A 21,744-nucleotide genomic window follows, 5' to 3' on the forward strand; every position below is an offset into this window, starting at 1 on the left:
AAGAACATAAATAGTACTCCCTCTTGTACTAAAATCAGCCACACTTATTAAGATGAGACTATCATAAAAAAGATTTTTTTTTCCTTTAGTGCATACCACTTTGCCCAGTAACAAGAATAGATACAGAGCAGATGCAAAGAGTAAAGCGACAAATGATTCCATTCATTCATTCGTTAAGTTGGACTAAATATAAGCTCATGTTCACATGTTCATCGAGGACTCTTGAAATCATAGGCCATCTACAACCTAGACTCGAGTGATGGTGCATTATTCATGACACTAGAAGTTTATTCCACCATCTGGTACATATTTGCAAGTCTGATTTACGATAAAGGAAAATTCATCTAATGATCATCTCCCGGATTTCCTTGGTATACATGCCTCTAGTAACAGCATAAATTAAACATGTCGGAGGAACTAAACGAACAACCAACCAGGCAGTACCTATTAAACAAGCAGAAGATGAAGAGTTTTATGACACCCAGCATATAGTGCCCAAAGAGATGAAATGGGCCCCCGCTGCGAAAACTGGAACAACCTGAAACCTGCAAGACTCGGTTCGGCCTTCTTAGCTTAGCTTCAGTTCAGGCGCCTTCTCTTGTTGCGGTGTATGTCCCCACCGTCCACATCCAAAGAAGCTAAGGTGTCGCTTCTTCCCCTCCTCCTCAGGGTTCTTGAAGACCCTGCATTGCTAGGTTCTCCTACGCTCTCAGTGAAAGCAGCATCCTCCTGAATGACAGCCATGGTGCTTGAGTTAGAAACTTGATCCGCAGCCAATGCTGCTGCAGCGGCATGAGCTCCATCAACTGCTGGCTCATGATTTGGCGAACTTGACGAAGTTGATGCTCTGTGACTGATGTAACTGAATGGGCTTGGCCTAGAAAATCTTCTAAGATCACTCACCGCCGTTGCCAACCTTTCTGTGTTTGCAAGGCCTTCAAGGGTAAGTCGCTGCAGTAAATCAATGCCTTCTGAGGAGAGTGGGCTTGAGCTGCGCCTCGGTGGATCCGGCACGCTGTTCACGGGCACCCCGCCGCTGGGAACGGAAGAGTCAACAAATGTAGGGTTTTCCGCCTCTCTTTGCAGCCTCCTCGCCCTCATCCTAGTAGTAATCCGGCCCAGGCGGCCGGTCTGATGAGCATGGTCTATCATCTCCTGGACAGATGATTCAGGAGGCCCCTCGAACCTGCCCACGCTGGTCATAATCTGCTGATCAAGAATGCGCCTCCAGGAAGACAGTATCCCATGCGCCTCGCCGAGCCTCCTGGAGATCGGGCGCAGATGGTGGAACTGCTGCCGGAAGCTCTCGAGCCGGTTCCCGTGCGGTCTGGCCGGGATGGTAGGAGCAGACGCATTGCCATCCTCGGCGACTTTCTTCTCGGCGTCTGAAGCTGAGTTCCCTCTCCCGTAGATGGGAGTGATGTTCCCGTCGGTGACCTCGCCTTTGCAGACGGGGCACTCCTTGTGGGTGGAATGGACGTGCAGCCACTGGTAGAGGCAGGGCCAGCAGAAGAGGTGGCCGCAGGAGGTGACCACCGGCTCGTCCGCCATGTCGAAGCAGATGTTGCACTCGAACATGGCGGTGCTCTTGCCGCCCTCCGCTGGCTCGTCATTGGCGGCAGCGGCGGCGGTCAGCTTGGTGTCCGTTGCGACGGTGTCGTCGCGCTCGGGCTCTTGCGGTGGTGGAGGTGGCGCCTCGTTCTCCGGGGCGGGGGCGTCGGAGCTGAGCGGGGGCAGGTCCGACCGGAACCGCCTGGGGCGGAGGTACCGCAGCTGGCGGCCGCTCGGGGACGGGGAGATCAGGCGGCGGTACCGCTCGGACCGCTCCGGGCGGAAGGTTGAGGAGGCGGTGGAGGAGGACGGGCGGTCCGCCCACCCGAGCAGCTCGCTTGGCCGCAGCGGCGCGGGCGGCGGCGGCGCGTGCAAGAAAGCGAAGTCGAGGTCGTCCGCGAGCTCCGGTATGGCCTCCGAGGGCGCCGGCAGGTGCGCGGCGAGGTCGTAGAGGTCCGGCGGCGGGCGCATCAGGTCGGCCCGGGTGGGGGAGTAGGGCGGGTGGCGCGGGTGGAGCGGGTCCGGGTCCGGCGGCGGCGCGTCGGCGGAGGCGGCGGAGGAGGACGGTGAGGAGGAGAGCATGGAGTTGCCGAGGGCGAGGTCGGAGCCGAGATCGGGGCGGCGCGTGCGCGCGCCGCGGGGCAGGCCGAGGTAGAGGTTCAGATCCATCCTCCTGCGGCTCCGGGCGGCGTCATCGGCGGCCATCCGGCTAGATGCGGACGAGGCCACCTCCGTGACGGCGCACCGCGGGACAGCACCTGAGCACCATCAGGGCGGGGCCATGGTGGGAGGTTGGGTGGGTAGGTGGATGCGGTTGGGCGGCGGCGGCGGCGGCGAGGGAGGTGGGGAATTATAGGAGGCGAGGCGGGTGGCTGCGGAGGGAAGGTGTGGGGAGGAGGAATGAAATGGAGGAAGCACGCGATCCGCAAGGGTGTCCTTGTGAGGCAAAAACACCCGCTGCGGTTGTCCTAAACCGGCTGAGGAGTGTAAAGCTGCCTTTAGCCGCTGTGTAGGCGGTCCATTTTCTTTCTAGGGTTTTCATATTTCTAGGGTTTTTTTTTGGCCAAATGTATAAGATAAGAAAGATATCATAATAGAGATAAAGTAATTATATTGTCTTGTATTCCATAGACTATAAATTATCTTCTACACCGTTGCAACGGTTATCATTTTGGCACGAGTGATACAATTCGAGCGGACACGAGTTGAAGGGGCATAAGCTAAAAGAGGGCGCAAATGAACCGTTGCGACGGTTACCAAGTTGGCGCGAGTGATACAACCCGAGCGGACACGAGTTGATCGGCGTCTATTTGGGGAGGGTGTGAGTGACATCGCGACAATTGCCCACTTGGCGCGAGCAAACCGTCACGCCAGTTGCCAATTTGGCGCCAAATGAGTCTAAACAGTTGGGACGCGTCTACCTACCTTTTGCATATAGTCCCCATGGTGGTATTATATGGGTCTTTTTTGCGAGATGTACGGAACTCAGTCGAGATAAAGTAATCAAATTGTCGTGTATTCCGTAGACTATCAAATTGTCTTGTATAAAGTTGCGACGTTTGTTACTTTGGTGTGAGTGATAGAACTCGAGCAGCCACGAGTAGAGGGGCATATGCTAAAAGGAGGCGACAGTGAACCGTAGCGACAGTTACCAGCTTCGCGCGAGTGGTATAATTCGAGCGGGCACAAGTTGATTAACGTATGGTTGAAAAGGGGGTGTGAGTGAAACGTCACGACAATTGCCAAATTGGCGCGAGCAAACCGTCATGACGGTTGCCGGCTTGGCGCCAAATGAATCTAACTAGCTATGACGTGTTTACCTTCCTTTTGCGGATATCATCGGCAATATTATATAGGCAACACGACAATATGTGGCCGATCTCACTAGTGATTTCTTTCTTGAGAGTACCCCAAAGGTGTACACAATTTTTTTTATAGAAGGAGATAAAAGGCTTTTTTTACGATATGTTGTTATGTGCTCCCAAAATATAGCAGAAACACCACAATAGCGTAGGTGGGCCCTGTAAATTTTAAACACCACGTCACACGCCTAATCACATAGCTCACGCGGAGGCGGCAAATAATACCCGCCAAAAATAATTGCGTTCGGGAACATGCACACTTGGCGCTTCGCATCCACCGTGTGATCTCCTATCGTGGCATCACGCCTATACGTGATGAATAGACGGTGCAAAATTGAAAGTTACGTAGGGTAAGGTGCAACAGACTATTTTTGTCGTGTTTCGTGCATCTTTTAGGGCTAAAAAAGGTAATCGCAATCAAGGATAACAAATTAGCTTCTCCATTTCTTTCAGATTGTAATTTTCATATCATTAAGATAATAAATATTTCGTTAACATATAAAAAATCATTAAAATACACTCCAAATGTTGTTAATTTTATAATTTGAGGTAGCCAAACATGAAACTAAACATTTTATTTTGCAGCAACTTAACTACATATTATAACCTATTTTAGAACTAATCTCTTAGTTCTTGTTCTAGTTCTTGGCATCTTTAACTTGCCTTGCGCTGACCTCGTCGACGATTTGTTCTTCGTTAGGGTGATAATCGGTTTAAAAAATTTATTAGTGTGGAAGCGCTTGTCGTTATTTGGTCACTTTGGCTATATAGAAATAATAAGGTTTTTAATGGTAATTTTTTCTCGTGCATGTTATACACCGGTGCACAACTTTGATCTGTTCATGGTCGTTTTTACAACATGTGAAGAATCAAGGCCAATTTATGGAGGTGTCTACCCGGTTGGAAGGCACGGCGGTGGATAATTTTATCTAACATTGATGGCAATCTGATCTTCAGATTGGCCATCCACCGCCTTAGGCATCTTCAGAGTTTCTTGAGGATTACATGTATTGCACATTTTTAATTTGTTTTATACTTTTGAATGGTCTTGTGTGGTTGTGTAAATCTTACTTATGCAAAGACCGAGTGTAGTACACAGAAAATCTAGTGCTCGTGTACCCGTTGAACCTCCATGACTCGATGCATCTTATGCTTGACCTATACATCTATAGTCATGTCCACGTGAGAAGTGCGGCTATGCTGAAGAACCCTTACTCGGCTCTATGGACTCATCATCTTGGATATACCGCGTCCTTGCCCATGATGCGTCCTCCTATTTGAAGTCCATAACCTAGATTGAACTGCCAAGCATACGAAAATATTAGAATTGAGAGAGAATCCTTATTTTCAAATGTCATCGGTCATAGCAAATCCTCCTTGAAGCGTAACAGAGGGCTTTATGGTTATTTGGTAGAGCACAGACTCATCAGCGACCAAGGTCAAGAGAAAACATCATCTCAGTTAGTTTCACGGCCGAGCAATGTGATGACAAGCCACAGTTTCACACATCGTTCTGCCGCCTCATTGCCTAGCATGACTATAATGTCCTCCATCCAAGGATTAGCCTGCAAGGCTCTTGTGCCTTGTGCTGATAGAATTAAGAAGAGGCGAAGATAGAGAATTTTTTTATTATTCAACGTCCGGTCGAATCATGGCCAATGGCTATTGGAATTTCATCTATCTTTCTATTTTCAAAAGAAAATTTAGATTTGTTAGAAAAAAGCGAAAGTATTTTTGGCTCCCGAGCTCCAGTGCTTTCGCCATTTAAAAAAAATACAAGTTACTAAAAAATCTGAAAAATAATTTTGGGGATTGTCAATGATACATATCACAATCAAGCAAAATCACAACCCGAAATTTGTTTTATTTTGTGCTAGACAAAAATGACAAAATCTGATATGTTTGGGAGATTTAAAAATGACTACTCACATCTACACTTTTATCATTTTTGTGTAGATCAGAATATAAACTATTTGAAGTTGATATTTAACACGTATGCGAAATACAACATTGACTATATACAAATTTATTTTCAAAATTTTTTGAAACACAAAAATAAGAGTTTTTATTAAAAAAAATAGAATCACTCGTGCTCATATGCACCAAATCTCTATCAGCGAAGAAGGCAATGTTTTCAACTGTCATATCTTCTATGCATATGTCTGTCCGAAACAGCACAGACTTGCCATTCCTGGTCTGAATGGTATGCAAAACTGTAGTTGCCTATGTGTCCTTAATCATTTGCAGACATTACCATGGCCTATCTTTCTATTCTTAATAGGTGATCCCATTTTCCTGGACATGCAAGGTATCCACCTCATCAAGCATCACTAAGCAATCACAACCTGCCACGTAAGCAATTCTTCCACGTCAAACATGCAGCCCATCATTAAGTGCCAACTCAGCAAGTTATTATAAGAAAAAATGCCACCTTAGCGAATATTTTTACTTTTCTTCCGTAAATACAACGTGCCATCTAATTACGCTCCCGGCTCGCAATGGCCCAGCACATCCTTCGTGCACCACACGTTGTTTCACCTCTCCATCTCCTCGGCACGAATTGACAAAGAAAATTCACCCCGACCTTTCCTCTCAAATCTTCTCCTCTTCCTCTTCCGGATCAACACAGTGCCATGCATGTCCATCCGACTTCATACCAAATTACTCATTCTGTAACTCCCCCAATAACCGATGGAGAGTTAAGCACCGCAGCTGCTGCGCGTTCATTTGATCAGCTGGCTTGGAAGCCCTTTTTTTTGCGCCGGAGACGGCGATTTGGTGGCCGTATGTTGGCCCAAACTTCATATTCGAAAACCTTTTCGAATTTGGTGACCGTGTGTTGGCTCAAACTTTAAATTTGTAAACTTATTCGAATTTCTATGCTTTTGTTTGTATTTTCAAATTCAATTCATCTATTGGGGCCGTCGTATGGGGCGCGCCGTTATGGGAGCAGCTTCCCTAAATGGAGAATGTTGTGCTGACATCCCCCATACGACAGTGCCGGTGCCCCTGACGGCGACTATTTAAGGAGCGCCGGTAGAAATGCTCTAAGAGCTGGTGGATTGGCCTTGCTGCGACGACTTTGATGCGTGCAAGGGAACATGCACAAGCGATATGGCCTCTTTGCCATGTTGGTACTACCTCCATTTCAAAACTTAAGACTTATATTTTTTTGAAAAATTAAACTAAGTAAAGTTTGAGCAATTTTTTTGAACAATTTATCAACAACCATAATATGTTGTAGATATCATACAAAAATATATGTCGTTATCTCTTTCATGATATTAATTTTATATCTTACATGTTACAACTTAGTCAAACTTAACATAGTTTGACTTTCTAAAAATAACATAAGCCTTAAATTTTGGGATGGAGGTAGACGACCTTGAGCATGGGGGGAAGCCATTCTAGATTAGTGAGGAGCCGAAGAGCTGGCTGCAGATCTAAATATCTCGATGGTGGCTACAGTTCTTCAATGCGGTCATTTCATTAGGCTGGTCATAGTGCATAGTATCATATTGTAGTATCATGCATATGATACTTGTCTATGATACTATCATTATAGTGGGTGGTATTATAGAGTAGTATCATAATCTTCTAAATTTATTGTTTTGTAGAATCCCAATACAAAATGTGTGTACAAGATCTATTTAGCATTAAATTTTCTCGTAATGTGCGCTATGATACAGTATCCACCTATGTTACTCTAAGTCTGGTCATAGTGGAAAGTATCATATAGTAGTATCATGCATATGATACTACTACATGATATTATCTCTATAGTGGGTAGTATCATGGAGTAGTATCATAGTCATGCTACATTTATTGTTTTTTAGAATCTCAATGCAAATTTGTGTACAAGATTTGTTTAGCATTAATTTTCTCGTTGTTTACGCTATGATATAGTATCTACCTATGTTATTCTAATCTCCTCTCTCCTCCTTAATTAGCTGCCACATCAGTATTTTTGTGGGACCAATGTGCATGATACTAGCTATGATACTAGCACTATGGCCAGCCTAATCTTGTCTCTCCTCATTAATTAGATGCCACATCAGCATTTTTGTGGGCCTAAGATGCATAATACTATTTAAGATACTAGCACTATGGGCAGTCTTAGGCTCTCATGGCTCTGTCTTAGATAAGGTCAAATCTTACATCGAGTTCAGGAGAGCCACCGTGCATGTATGAAGTGTATCAAATAGGCAAAAGTTTATTCCGGGACCTTTAGGTACGGATCATGAAGTTATACATTGTGCCGACAATTGAGCAGAAGTTGAAGGCCCTTGTTTGGTTGGTTGGAAGGCCGTTTCTCGCTTCCACTGGGCTGAAAATCACTCGTTTTGTTGGCTAGGTCGCATGAAAAAGCTGCATTGCACGAACTTTAAAGTGGCCAAAAAGTTAGCCCGCCAGAAACGCTTGATTCGTTCGTTTTTTCTGGGGAAAGGCGCTGGGGAGCGCAAATCGGTCGGATTCGTGCGCAGGGTAAACACGGTGGAAAAGGTGGGAGCTCCCCGTTTAGACGCGCAAAGTAGCCTCACCGCCCGCCATAGTCGGTCACCCCTAGCGAAAACGAGATTCCCTTTAGCGAAGAAGGTGACGATAGTGATCTAGATCTGCGATGGCGGCGATGAGCTAGATCTGTGGCGGAGATCTCCGGGACCGTCTCCCACAACCTCATCGTTGAGTTGTCCAGCTGGTTTGCGAGTTCCACATCTCCAGGACCGGCGACCCGTTTGTGCCTCCATCCCCTTCGTCTCCGGCTCCGGCAAGATGCGGCTGCCTTCCAAAAGGATTGTAAGCTCAAGCAACCTACTACCATCCCTCCTCTTAGTGATTTAGCGTAGATACATGCCGATTTAGCCTAGATTCGTTCCAATTTAGCTCCTGATTTTGCCACATCAAAATGCCTAGGACGACATGCAGAAGATGTTTGTTCAAGCGGGTGCCCTCGTAGTTGTGATTCAGGCATGTGTATTTTGTATGCACGTGAGAGCCATTCATCGCCACACTAGGCTCAGCGTGACATATGCACCAATGTTTGTCTGCGACAGAGAGAGGATGAACAACCTGAACTACATCTACAACAATAGCGATGTGGAATCGGTGAACATGCCGAGGATGAAAAAACTGCTTTCAACCAACTTGTGAACACATTAAGAGGGAGCGGTTGCTCAGGGACAACATTCACACCTGTATTGAAGAGCAGGTGGCTATGTTCCTTCATGTCATCGGGCAAAATCAACGATTCTGGGTCATCCATAGCACATGAAGGAGATCGACTGAGACAGTTTCCATGTACTTCAAGGAAGTCCTCTATGCTATTGGAAAACTGAGAGGAGAGATGATCAAGCCTTCATCTTCCACCATCCCCACCAAGATCGCTGAAAGTCACCGATGGTTTCCATATTTTAAGGTGAGCAACACCTTGTACAACGGATTTACACATTTGTGCAGAATGTTCATGTTAATGTACACTATTGGAGAACTTTCAGCTCTTTACTGTTGTGCATCAGAAATGGCTTACCATTTGTTCATGTTCATCTTAGGATTGTGTTGGTGCCATTGATGGTACTCATATCACAACAAAAGTGCGAAGAAGCCACTCGCTTTCTTACATAGGGAGGAAGCACTACAACAGCCAGAATGTGCTTGCCGCTGTGGACTTCAATATGAAGTTCACATATGTGCTTGCTGGGTGTGAAGGATCAACCCATGATGCTACCATTTTGGTTGACAACTTGGAGAGAGTTGATGGTTTGAAGGTCTATGAGGGTAAGTTGTACCTAGCTGATGCCGGCTATGCTTGCCATCCTAGTTTTCTCCCACCCTTGAGGACCACAAGGTACCACATCAATGAGTTCTCTACAAGGTTATACCCCAAGAATGCCAAGGAACTCTTCAATCTCGGACACTCTAGCCTCGGTGGTCACCGCCGAGAGGGCATTTGCAGCTCTGAAGAACAAATTTAATATCCTTGAGCATAAGCCTTTGTTATCACCAGAATTTGACCGGATCAGAGGTGGGCCGCGATTGAAGATGGGCTTGAAGAATATACATAGAAGGAATACATGAATCGGCCTTGTATACAAAGTTTGGGCTAGTTTGCCCGTGTATCTGTACCATAGTAGGATACGTGTCGGTTAGATAGAGTTTGGGCTCGTGCACGGTTGGGATTATTCCCACGTTAGAAAGTCTACGGACTATAAATATGTATCTAGGGTTTATGAAATAAACAACAATCACGTTCACCACAAACCAATCTAGGCGCATCGCCAACTCCCTTGTCGCGAGGGTTTCTTCCGGGTAAGCATCATGCCGCCTAGATCGCATCTTGCGATCTAGGCAAGACACGTTTATTCGGCTGTTCATGCGTTGCTCGTACTGAAGCCTTTTTGATGGCGAGCAACGTAGTTATCATAGATGTTTTAGGGTTAGCATTGTTCATCATATCATATGCTATCGTCGTGCGACCCTTAGGCATCTAGCCGCCCTTACACCTATCTTGGGTGTAAGGGCGGCACCCCGCTTGATCATTGTTTAGTAGATCCGATCCGTTATGATTGCTCCTTGTTCTTCAAGGATTAGTTTAATATCTGCATGGTTAGGCCTTACAAACGGGTTGAAGGATCCAAGGGCGCGTAGGGTGTAGTTTGCTAGCCCTAGACAGGATGTTCCGAGGATCAACTTCGTGTTGGTTTTTAGGCCTTGTCTAGGGTCGGTTTACGATCACCGTGCGTGGCCGCCAGTGCTCAATCACGAGTAGGATGTTCCGATTATGCGGTGAAAACCCTAAATCGTAGTAGGTCGTTTTAGCTTTATTTTGATCAAGCAGGACCACCATCTGATCGTACACCTCGTACGCATCATGGGTGGATCGGCTCCTTGAGCCGATTCACAGGACAACATGAGAGCCGATCGAGGCTCGTATTTAATGTTTACGTGTATGCCATGCAGGAAACTAAGCGAGGCACATCCAACACCTTCCTGACCAGGTATAGGTCGGGTGGCACGCCCTTGCATCAGCATCGGACGTGCGTGCCGAGGCTTTGCGGGCCGTCGCCGGAGGGACCAGGGCCAGCCGCAAGTCCCGGGAGCCTCCCGGCTCTACAGCTGTTGCCCGTCGCCGCTCGCCGGTGGGTTTCTGACCGCAACACATTCCGGCACGCTCGGTGGGACAATCTTCGACATCAACCGCATCGCCATCTACATCCGAGATGGCGGAAGGCACTCCGACCGAGTACGAGGATCCGACCGAGGAGCTCGAGAAGAAGCATGACGAGATCAAAGCAGTCCTCGAAGCCGACCTCATCGGCTCTTTTCACGTAACCCGCTCACATGGCATCAGGTGGAAAGGGTTCTCACCTGAAGGCGCGCTCGATGGAGTGGACCTGTCCACCCCGTCGAAAGAACGCACCAGGTCGCTGCGTCAGGAGATTAACTTCATGGTGGCTCATTCGCCGCACCGCCATTCTGGAGAGCCTCGGTGAACACTTTGGAGCGTGTCGCTCTGCGCGTGATCCAGAAATCATGAGCCATCAGTATTCTCCGTCAGGACCAGCTCTGGGGACTCACCAAGGAGAGATGCCACTCCAGTCCCGTCCACCGCTGCCGTTCGCGTTGGCAGCACCAGAAGTGCCGAGTTCATCGGCATACGTCATCTACAAGATCGGTGGTGACCCTAGTGACTACCAATTCTTGCATGAGGCGCCTAAGGAGATCCCTCATGGATACACGTGCGCATACGTGCCGACCGCAATGAATCGGGCGCTCTCGAACCAGACGCAACAAGCAGGGACTTCCGAACGGCAGGAGGAACTTCCGGAACGCATCTTGAGAAGCGTACGTGGCTAGCTAAGTATGCCACTCCGACAAACCTCCGCAGCTCAGCTCCGCAGCTTGGCTCGTAGCTGGAAAAGCAAGCATGGCTGGCTAAGTACGCCACCCCGGCGAATCTTCGCAGTTCGACGCCCGCAGCCCATCACCGCGGATCAGATTTGTACAATCCTCGAAAGACCGGCTCGGCATGATGCCGAAAAGGAGGACAATCGGCTATTCCAAGCCGTACCCCAACGAGTACGAGTTGATCCCGCTACCACCCAAATATCGGCTCCCCGATTTCACCAAGTTTAATGGATCGATGGTTCCAGCTCCATCGAGCATGTGAGCCGATATTTGGCACAGCTCGGGCACGATCTCAGCATCGACGAGCCGCGCGTGAGGTTCTTCGCACGATCCCTCACAGGATCGGCTTTCCGGTGGTACACATCGCTGCCACCAGACTCAATCCGGACTTGGAAGCAGCTTGGAAGAGCAGCTCCACGTGCAGTATCACTCGAAGGCTTCCGAGGCCGGCATTGCCGATCTAGCACAAGTACGACGAAGCGCGGGGAAACAAGTGTCGAATACGTCCGCGCTTCAGACCGTTAGGAACCGATGCTATTCGGTTCATGTGACCGAAAAGGAAGCGACCGAGTTGGCGGTGGTGGGTCTCTCATCATCGATCAAGGACGTGGCCTCCCAGCGTACTAACCTTCACCGGCGCACATGGTGCGAAGCTGCCGCATATGAACAGCGCCACCCGTATGTATACCAAGATAAATTCAAGCGTGCGGTGGTCCCGGTTGAGGCGGATGAAGATGAAGGTGCCGCGGGAGATCAAGAGGTAGCAAGGGCTGAATGGACTCCGGGGCAAGCCCCGTGTCCCGTAAATGGGTTAAGCCACAAGGTCCTCCAAAAGGGTTTGACTTCGACGTGACCAAAGCCGAGCAAATTTTCGACCTCTTACTCAAGGAGAAGCAGCTAAAGTTACCCGAAGGCCACAAGATCCCCACGGTGCAGGAGGTGAACGGAAAGCCATACCGCAAGTGGCATAACACGTTCACCCACGCCACCAACGACCGCAGGGTGTGGCGTCGCAGGTCCAAATGGCGATAGAACAAGGGCGTCTAATTTTCAGCCGACACGCCATGAAGGTCGACACACACCCCTTCCCCGCCGTTAACATGGTGGAGTGCACTTACCATGGAGGGTGCCAGCCAGGATTCTCGTGCAATATCAACATGATAGGACCTGGGCACCACTCTGGTAAGGACGGAGATGAGGGCAGCTGCTCTCATAGCAAGGACACAGAGGAAGCTGCTCCACGCGATCGGCTTCGTCACGATGGCAAGCGCTACATCACAGAGGGAGAAGTGAGGAACGTAAGGTATCAGCGACCTCTCTCTGATCACCTCCTCAACAAGTATGTGGGTCAATATGACCAACGCCGGCTATACAACGACGATGATGAAAGAGATCGTCTGGCTAGGAGACACCGTCGGCATGATCGCGACGAGGGGAGATATGAGCGCCACGCCAAGGAAAAGTCGAGAGAGCAAGACGACGTGGATAGGCACTGGGACTGCCCCTTCTTCAGATACTGCTGGGATTCAGGAATGAGCCGATTGCCTACAATCGGCAACTGTCCAGAATGTAGACAAAAGAAGAAGGATGCAGCTAACGTATCCGTGTTCAAACGTCTAGGGCCTCTCCCGCCTCGGAACAAGCACGCTGAGTCCGCTCGGGTAGAAGATCTCGAGGAACTAGAGGACGATGATGAAGAAGAAGATAAGTATCATCGGCCAAGGTGGTGCCCCGATGGGCTCAGCCGTTCCCAAAAGCGAAGGGTTCAGGCGACTACGTGGTTTGGAGGAAGCCGAAAGGTTATACCCGCACACGTTGAGGAAGGCGCGGCCTGATCCGGCCGCTAAAATTCAGCGAACCCCGGACGAAGAAGGTCGGCCACGGAGGAAAGAGTGGCGCCCTGTACAAAAGAAAGCCGATGATGAAACATCGGCTGGCACAAACATGGTGTTCATCCTTCCAACGGAGTTTAGTGCTCCAGGATTAGACGAAGCACTTGTGGCACAACTTGACTGCGGCCCACGACCGGTTATCTTTGAGAAGCCACGAGAAAGAAGCTACAGGCATCTGAAGGCCCTGTACTTGCGAGGTTACATCAATGGGCAGCCTGTCAACAAGATGCTGGTGGACACCGGAGCGGCAGTCAACATTATGCCATACTCCATGCTACGTCGGTTGGGACGCTCTGGCTTGGATCTGATCAAGACCAATGTGACACTGAGCGATTTCAACGGCCAAGCATCTGACGCACAAGGTGTTCTGAACGTGGATCTGACCGTAGGAAGGAACACCGTCCCTACGACGTTCTTTATTGTCGACAGCAAAAGCACCTATGTTGTCCTACTAGGGAGAGATTGGATCCACGCCAACTGTTGCATTCCATCCACGATGCACCAATGCCTAATACAGTGAGATGGAGATGAAGTAGAAGTCGTCCACGCATATGATTCAGCCGAGATTTCAACGGCTGGCATGAACGTTTGGGAGACATCAGGCCAAGAGCCACTCTCAGGCATCAATTTGGACGACTGCGAGCGCATCGACGTGACAAAGGACGGGGTTAGGCTGGTTTTATCCACCGGCCTGACCGTGTAACAAGAGCAACACATTCTGGCATTTGGAGGAACATCTATGGATAAACGTGGCGATGCCGATCCATGTGATCGGCCCCAAGGATCTATGGAGGAACATTGCAAAACCTTCATTGAGCAAGCAACATGGAGGCCGATTCCAGCAGTCGGCCAAAATTATCCTCACCATACATTCTGCTTGGGTTCAACGTCGATCTAATGGGCAATGTGTTTGCGTCGGCTGATGAGTTGGAAGAAGTCCACACTGGTCCTAACAGAGCCGACGTTCACATATAGTGCCTTGGCTAACCATAGAGCCGATATCACAGCTACTCCGCGTAATCGGCTCGGGGCACCTAATCAGATGAACATGTGCGATACATGTGCAAAGGAAACATTGGGGGCCGATAGAAAAATCGGCCCGTTTTTTTTAAAAAAAATCTCATGATATACAGCCGATGCACGGACATCGACTCTAGCACAAATTTCATGGGATCTACCAGTTGCGTGTTCAAGACACAAGGACCTCCAACTCTGTGTCAGAGGAGTTTTGTTTCTGAGCCGTTGTGTGATCATCTGCAATATCGACTTTCAACGGAAGGAAGGTGATCGGCTCTGGCTGGCTCTGCGTGGTAGCTTTCTCAGGTGTGATCGAGTTCGGGTCCGTTTGTCTGAACTGTATGTCCTCACCACCGTTCTCGCCTTGACTGAGGCTCGGGGGGCAGTGGATTTGGTAGACACTCTGTTTTTGGAAGCCGATTGGAGTATCATCGACTGACCCTGCATCGTGAACTTCTTCGAAAGCGGTGAGTTGTTGCAGAAGAAGATCACCAGAGCTGTTGAAAGGAGCCTGAATGGGAAGCCATCATCATCTACGGTGGTCCGGACCGTCCTGTTGCTGCAAGAAGATGAAGGAGACTGGATTTTTCAAAACAGCCGATGAACAGCCATCGGCTATAGAATTGCAAAGTATTATGGTCAGATATCAAATTACAGTCTGAATTTGAGAAGTGCTTGACTGACTGTCTGAATTGGTATCTGAGTCTGGCTTCATAGGCGTCTGAGGCGGAAAATCCGATACGTTGCTGTCGGTATTGGTGCCGAGGATGAAAAAACTGCTTTCAACCAACTTGTGAACACATTAAGAGGGAGCGGTTGCTCAGGGACAACATTCACACCTGTATTGAAGAGCAGGTGGCTATGTTCCTTCATGTCATCGGGCAAAATCAACGATTCCGGGTCATCCATAGCACATGAAGGAGATCGACCGAGACAGCTTTCCATGTACTTCAAGGAAGTCCTCTATGCTATTGGAAAACTGAGAGGAGAGATGATCAAGCCTTCATCTTCCACCATCCCCACCAAGATCGCTGAAAGTCACCGATGGTTTCCATATTTTAAGGTGAGCAACACCTTGTACAACGGATTTACACATTTGTGCAGAATGTTCATGTTAATGTACACTATTGGAGAACTTTAAGCTCTTTACTGTTGTGCATCAGAAATGGCTTACCATTTGTTCATGTTCATATTAGGATTGTGTTGGTGCCATTGATGGTACTCATATCACAACAAAAGTGCGAAGAAGCCACTCGCTTTCTTACATAGGGAGGAAGCACTACAACAGCCAGAATGTGCTTGGCGATGTGGACTTCAATATGAAGTTCACATATGTGCTTGCTGGGTGTGAAGGATCAACCCATGATGCTACCATTTTGGTTGACAGCTTGGAGAGAGTTGATGGTTTGAAGGTCTATGAGGGTAAGTTGTACCTAGCTGATGCCGGCTATGCTTGCCATCCTAGTTCTCTCCCACCCTTGAGGACCACAAGGTACCACATCAATGAGTTCTCTACAAGGTTATACCCCAAGAATGCCAAGGAACTCTTCAATCTCAGACACTCTAGCCTCAGGGTCACCGCCGAGAGGGCATTTGCAGCTCTGAAGAACAAATTTAATATCCTTGAGCATAAGCCTTTGTTATCACCAGAATTTGACCGGATCAGAGGTGGGCCGCGATTGAAGATGGGCTTGAAGAATATACATAGAAGGAATACATGAATCAGCCTTGCATACAAAGTTTGGGCTAGTTTGCCCGTGTATCTGTACCATAGTAGGATACGTGTCGGTTAGATAGAGTTTGGGCTCGTGCCCGGTTGGGATTATTCCCACGTTAGAAAGTCTACGGACTATAAATATGTATCTAGGGTTTATGAAATAAACAACAATCACGTTCACCACAAACCAATCTAGGCGCATCGCCAACTCCCTTGTCTCGAGGGTTTCTTCCGGTAAGCATCATGCTGCTCGATGGCGTGTATTTCACACGTTCGTTGGGCAACCCCAAGAGGAAGGTATGATGCGCACAGCAGCAAGTTTTCCCTCGTGAAAGAAACCAAGGTTTATCGAACCAGGAGGAGCCAAGAAGCACGTTGAAGGTTGATGGCGGCGGGATGTAGTGCGGCGCAACACCGCGAGATTCCGGCGCCAACGTGGAACCTGCACAACACAACCAAAGTACTTTGCCCCAACGAAACAGATGAGGTTGTCAATCTCACCGGCTTGTCAGTAACAAAGGATTAACCGTATTGTGTGGAAGATGATTGTTTGCAGAGAAAATAGTAAAAACAAGTATTGCAGCAGATTTGTTTTTCAGTATTAAAGAATGGACCGGGGTCCACAGTTCACTAGAGGTGTCTCTCCCATAAGATAAAAGCATGTTGGGTGAACAAATTACAGTCGGGCAATTGACAAATAGAGAGGGCATAACAATGCAGATGCATGACATGATAAGTATAGTGAGATTTAATTGGGCATTACGACAAAGTACATAGACCGCCATCCAACCGCATCTATGCCTAAAAAGTCCACCTTCGAGTTATCATCCGAACCCCTCCAGTATTAAGTTGCAAAGCAACAGACAATTGCATTAAGTATGGTGCGTAATGTAATCAACAACTACATCCTCGGACATAGCGCCAATGTTTTATCCCTAGTGGCAACAAGCACAACACAACCTTAGAACTTTCTCATCATCGTCCTGGTGTCAATGCGTGCATGAACCCACTATCGAGCATAAATACTCCCTCTTGGAGTTAAGAGCAAAAACTTGGCCGGAGCCTCTACTAGTAACGGAGAGCATGCAAGATCATAAACAACACATATGTAATAACTTGATAATTAACATTACATGGTATTCTCTATCCATCGGATCCCGCCAAACACAACATATAGCATTACGGATAGATGATCTTGATCATGTTAGGCAGCTCACAAGATCCAACAATGAAGCACAATGAGGAGAAGACAACCATCTAGCTACTGCTATGGACCCATAGTCCAGGGGTGAACTACTCACTCATCACTCCGGAGGCGACCATGGCGGTGTAGAGTCCTCCGGGAGATGAATCCCCTCTCCGGCAGGGTGCCGGAGGAGATCTCCGTAATCCCCCGAGATGGGATCGGCGGCGGCGGCGTCTCGGCAAGGTTTTCCGTATCGTGGTTTTTCGCATCGGGGGTTTCGCGACGGAGGCTTTAAGTAGGCGGAAGGGCGTAGTCGGGGCCCGACGAGGGGGCCACACCATAGGCGGCGCGGCCCCCCCTGGGCTGCGCCGCCTTGTGGTGTCGCCACCTCGTGGCCCCACTTCGTATGTTCTTCGGTCTTCTGGAAGCTCCGTGGAAAAATAGGCCCCCGGGTCTTTGTTTCGTCCAATTCCGAGAATATTTCGTTACTAGGATTTCTGAAACCAAAAACAGCGAAAACAGAACCGGCACTTCGGCATCTTGTTAATAGGTTAGTTCCGTAAAATGCACGAATATGACATAAAGTGTGCATAAAACATGTAGGTATCATCAATAATATGGCATAGAACATAAGAAATTATCGATACGTCGGAGACGTATCAAGCATCCCCAAGCTTAGTTCTCGCTCGTCCCGAGCAGGTAAAACGATAACAAAGATAATTTCTGAAGTGATATGCCATCATAACCTTGATCATACTATTTGTAAACATATGTAGTGGATGCAGCGATCAAAACAATGGTAATGACATGAGTAAACAGGTGAATCATAAAGCAAAGACTTTTCATGAATAGTACTTCAAGACAAGTATTAATAAGTCTTGCATAAGAGTTAACTCATAAAGCAATAAATCAAAGTAAAGGTATTGAAGCAACACAAAGGAAGATTAAGTTTCAGCGGTTGCTTTCAACTTGTAACATGTATATCTCATGGATAATTGTCAACATAGAGTAATATAACAAGTACAATATGCAAGTATGTAGGAATCAATGCACAGCTTCACACAAGTGTTTGCTTCTTGAGGTGGAGAGAGATAGGTGAACTGACTCAACATAAAAGTAAAAAGAATGGTCCTTCAAAGAGGAAAGCATCGATTGATATATTTGTGCTAGAGCTTTTATTTTGAAAACATGAAACAATTTTGTCAACGGTAGTAATAAAGCATATGAGTTATGTACATTATATCTTACAAGTTGCAAGCCTCATGTATAGTATACTAATAGTGCCCGCACCTTGTCCTAATTAACTTGGACTACCGGATCTTTGCAATGCACATGTTTTGACCAAGTGTCACAATGGGGTACCTCCATGCCGCCTCGTACAAAGGTCTAAGGAGAAAGCTCGCATTTTGGATTTCTCGCTTTTGATTATTCTCAACTTAGACATCCATACCGGGACAACATGGATAACGGATAATGGACTCCTCTTTAATGCATAAGCATGTGGCAACAATTATTATTCTCATATGAGATTGAGGATATATGTCCAAACTGAAACTTCCACCATGAATCATGGCTTTAGTTAGCGGCCCAAAGTTCTTCTCTAACAATATGCATGCTCCAACCATAAAGATGGTAGATCTCTCTTGCTTCAGACAAGACGGACATGCATAGCAACTCACATGATATCCAACAAAGAATAGTTGATGGCGTCCCTGAAACATGGTTATCGCACAACAAGCAACTTAATAAGAGATAAAGTGCATAAGTACATATTCAATACCACAATAGTTTTTAAGCTATTTGTCCCATGAGCTATATATTGCAAAGGTGAATGATGGAATTTTAAAGGTAGCACTCAAGCAATTTACTTTGGAATGGCGGATAAATACCATGTAGTAGGTAGGTATGGTGGACACAAATAGCATAGTGGTTGGCTCAAGTATTTTGGATGCATGAGAAGTATTCCCTCTCGATACAAGGTTTAGGCTAGCAAGGTTATTTGAAACAAACACAAGGATGAACGGTACAGCAAAAATCACATAAAAGACATATGGTAAACATTATAAGACTCCATACCGTCTTCCTTGTTGTTCAAAACTCAATACTAGATGTTATCTAGACTCTAGAGAAACCAAATATGCAAACCAAATTAGCAAGCTCTAAGTATTTCTTCATTAATGGGTGCAAAGTATATGATGCAAGAGCTTAAACATGAGCACAACAATTGCCAAGTACCAAATTATCCAAGACATTTTAGAGTTACTACATGTAGCATTTTCCAATTCCAACCATATAACAATTTAACGAAGATGAAACTTCGCCATGAATACTATGAGTAGAGCCTAAGGACATATTTGTCCATATGCTACAGCGGAGCGTGTCTCTCTCCCATAAAGTGAATGCTAGGATCCATTTTATTCAAACAAAACAAAAACAAAAACAAACTGACGCTCCAAGCAAAGTACATAAGATGTGACGGAATAAAAATATAGTTTCGGGGGAGGAACCTGATAATGTTGTCGATGAAGAAGGGGATGCCTTGGGCTTCCCCAAGCTTAGACGCTTGAGTCTTCTTAGAATATGCAGGGGTGAACCACCGGGGCATCCCCAAGCTTAGAGCTTTCACTCTTCTTGATCATATTGCATCATACTCCTCTCTTGATCCTTGAAAACTTCCTCCACACCAAACTCGAAACAACTCATTAGAGGGTTAGTGCATAATAAAAATTCACATGTTCAGAGGTGACACAATCATTCTTAACACTTCTGGACATTGCATAAAGCTACTGGACATTAGTGGATCAAAGAAATTCATCCAACATAGCAAAAGAGGCAATGCGAAATAAAAGACAGAATCTGTCAAAACAGAACAGTCCGTAAAGATGGATTTTATTAGGCCACCAGACTTGCTCAAACGAAAATTCTCAAATTGAATGAAAGTTGCGTACATATCTGAGGATCATGCTCGTAAATTGGCTTAATTTTCTGAGCTACCTACAGGGAGATAGACCCAGATTCGTGACAGACAAAGAAATCTGGAACTGCGCAGTAATCCAAATCTAGTACTTACTTTTCTATCAAAGACTTTACTTGGCACAACAAAACATAAAATTAAGATAAGGAGAGGTTGCTACAGTAGTAAACAACTTCCAAGACACAAATATAAAACAAAGTACTGTAGTAAAAACATGGGTTGTCTCCCATAAGCGCTTTCTTTAACGCCTTTCAGCCTAGGCGCGAAAGTGTGTATCAAGTATTATCAAGAGATGGTGTGTCAACCTTACCTTGGGCTTTACCCTTACCTTTCTTATTTTTTTCTTTCCCTTTGGTTTAGGAAATATATGATTTCCCCTGGTATAGAGGTGAATTTCAGAGTGCCTTCTCCCACATCAATGACTGCTCCCAATAGTTTCAACAGTGGATCTCCCGAGTATGATTTTTCCTGTTTCAATAACAAGATAATCAATGGATATTGTTCTTCCAAGAATGGTTGTATGCACACCTGCAGCTATTCCCTTAGGAATTATAATAGAGTTATCAATGAGAGTTATTTCTTCTCCTCCTTCATCGACTCCCCAAAGTTTCAAAGATTTATAAATGCTTTCAGGCATAAGGCAAAATTCATACATAATATCACAAGTAGGGCATGAAGAGTTCGATCTCCGATAACAATTTTAACAGTAGGATCCCACAATGAAAGTTTAGAGTTCACTAAAACTTGTTCAAGACGATTACGAATGTGGCAATAGTTATCATCCAAGCGAGATGTACTTATCTCGAGATTGTTTAATCTACTATATATGCTAGTGAGGGCTGAATCAAAGTTATTAGCTGAATCATGTGATGCAACCAACTTCTTTATGGCATTAAAAGCTTGATCCCCATTGCAATGAAGGAAATCTCCTCCCACTAAAGTATCCAAAGCATATCTATAGCGAACCATAAGATCAAAATAAAAATTACTAAGGAGCAAACTTAGAGTCATTTGAGGTTCAGTTTTACGATAAGAAGTAAAAATTCTAGACCAAGCATCCTTAAAACTCTCCTCATCCCCTTGTTTAAAAGTGAAGACTAATTCTTCGAGTGAAGAAGTAACAGGTTCGAGCTAGACATGGTAACAAAAGTAACTAAATTTTTTTGTATTTTTAATATAGAGTGCAAGACAAGTAAATAAAGCAAACTAGATAAAGTAAATGCAAGTAAACTAATTTTTTTGTGTTTTTGATATGGCAAACAAGATAGCAAATAAAGTAAAGCTAGCAACTAATTTTTTTGTGTTTTGATATAATGCAGCAAACAAAGTAGTAAATAAAATAAAGCAAGACAAAAACAAAGTAAAGAGATTGAGAAATGGAGACTCCCCTTGCAGCGTGTCTTGATCTCCCCGGCAACGGCGCCAGAAAATATGCTTGATGGCGTGTATTTCACACGTTCGTTGGGCAACCCCAAGAGGAAGGTATGATGCGCACAGCAGCAAGTTTTCCCTCGGAAAGAAACCAAGGTTTATCGAACCAGGAGGAGCCAAGAAGCACGTTGAAGGTTGATGGCGGCGGGATGTAGTGCGGCGCAACACCGGAGATTCTCGCGACAACGTGGAACCTGCACAACACAACC

The 21,744-nt window shown here is 46.5% G+C and overlaps 1 protein-coding gene across 1 annotated transcript; it reads right to left on the bottom strand.

Annotated features, from left to right (window-relative positions):
• Positions 1–578: 578 nt before the first annotated feature.
• On the bottom strand, positions 579–2,271 carry LOC124707666. The gene has a single exon (XM_047239328.1). The coding sequence runs from the start codon at positions 2,254–2,256 to the stop codon at positions 580–582; it is 1,677 nt and encodes a 558-aa protein (XP_047095284.1). The 5' UTR covers positions 2,257–2,271; the 3' UTR covers position 579.
• Positions 2,272–21,744: the final 19,473 nt, after the last annotated feature.

This window comes from Lolium rigidum, chromosome 4 (assembly GCF_022539505.1).
Source record: "Lolium rigidum isolate FL_2022 chromosome 4, APGP_CSIRO_Lrig_0.1, whole genome shotgun sequence".
NCBI lineage: Eukaryota > Viridiplantae > Streptophyta > Magnoliopsida > Poales > Poaceae > Lolium > Lolium rigidum.

Excerpts from the sequence above, each read along its gene's own strand:
- LOC124707666 (XM_047239328.1), bottom strand. The coding sequence starts at position 2,256 with ATGGCCGCCGATGACGCCGCCCGGAGCCGCAGGAGGATGGATCTGAAC.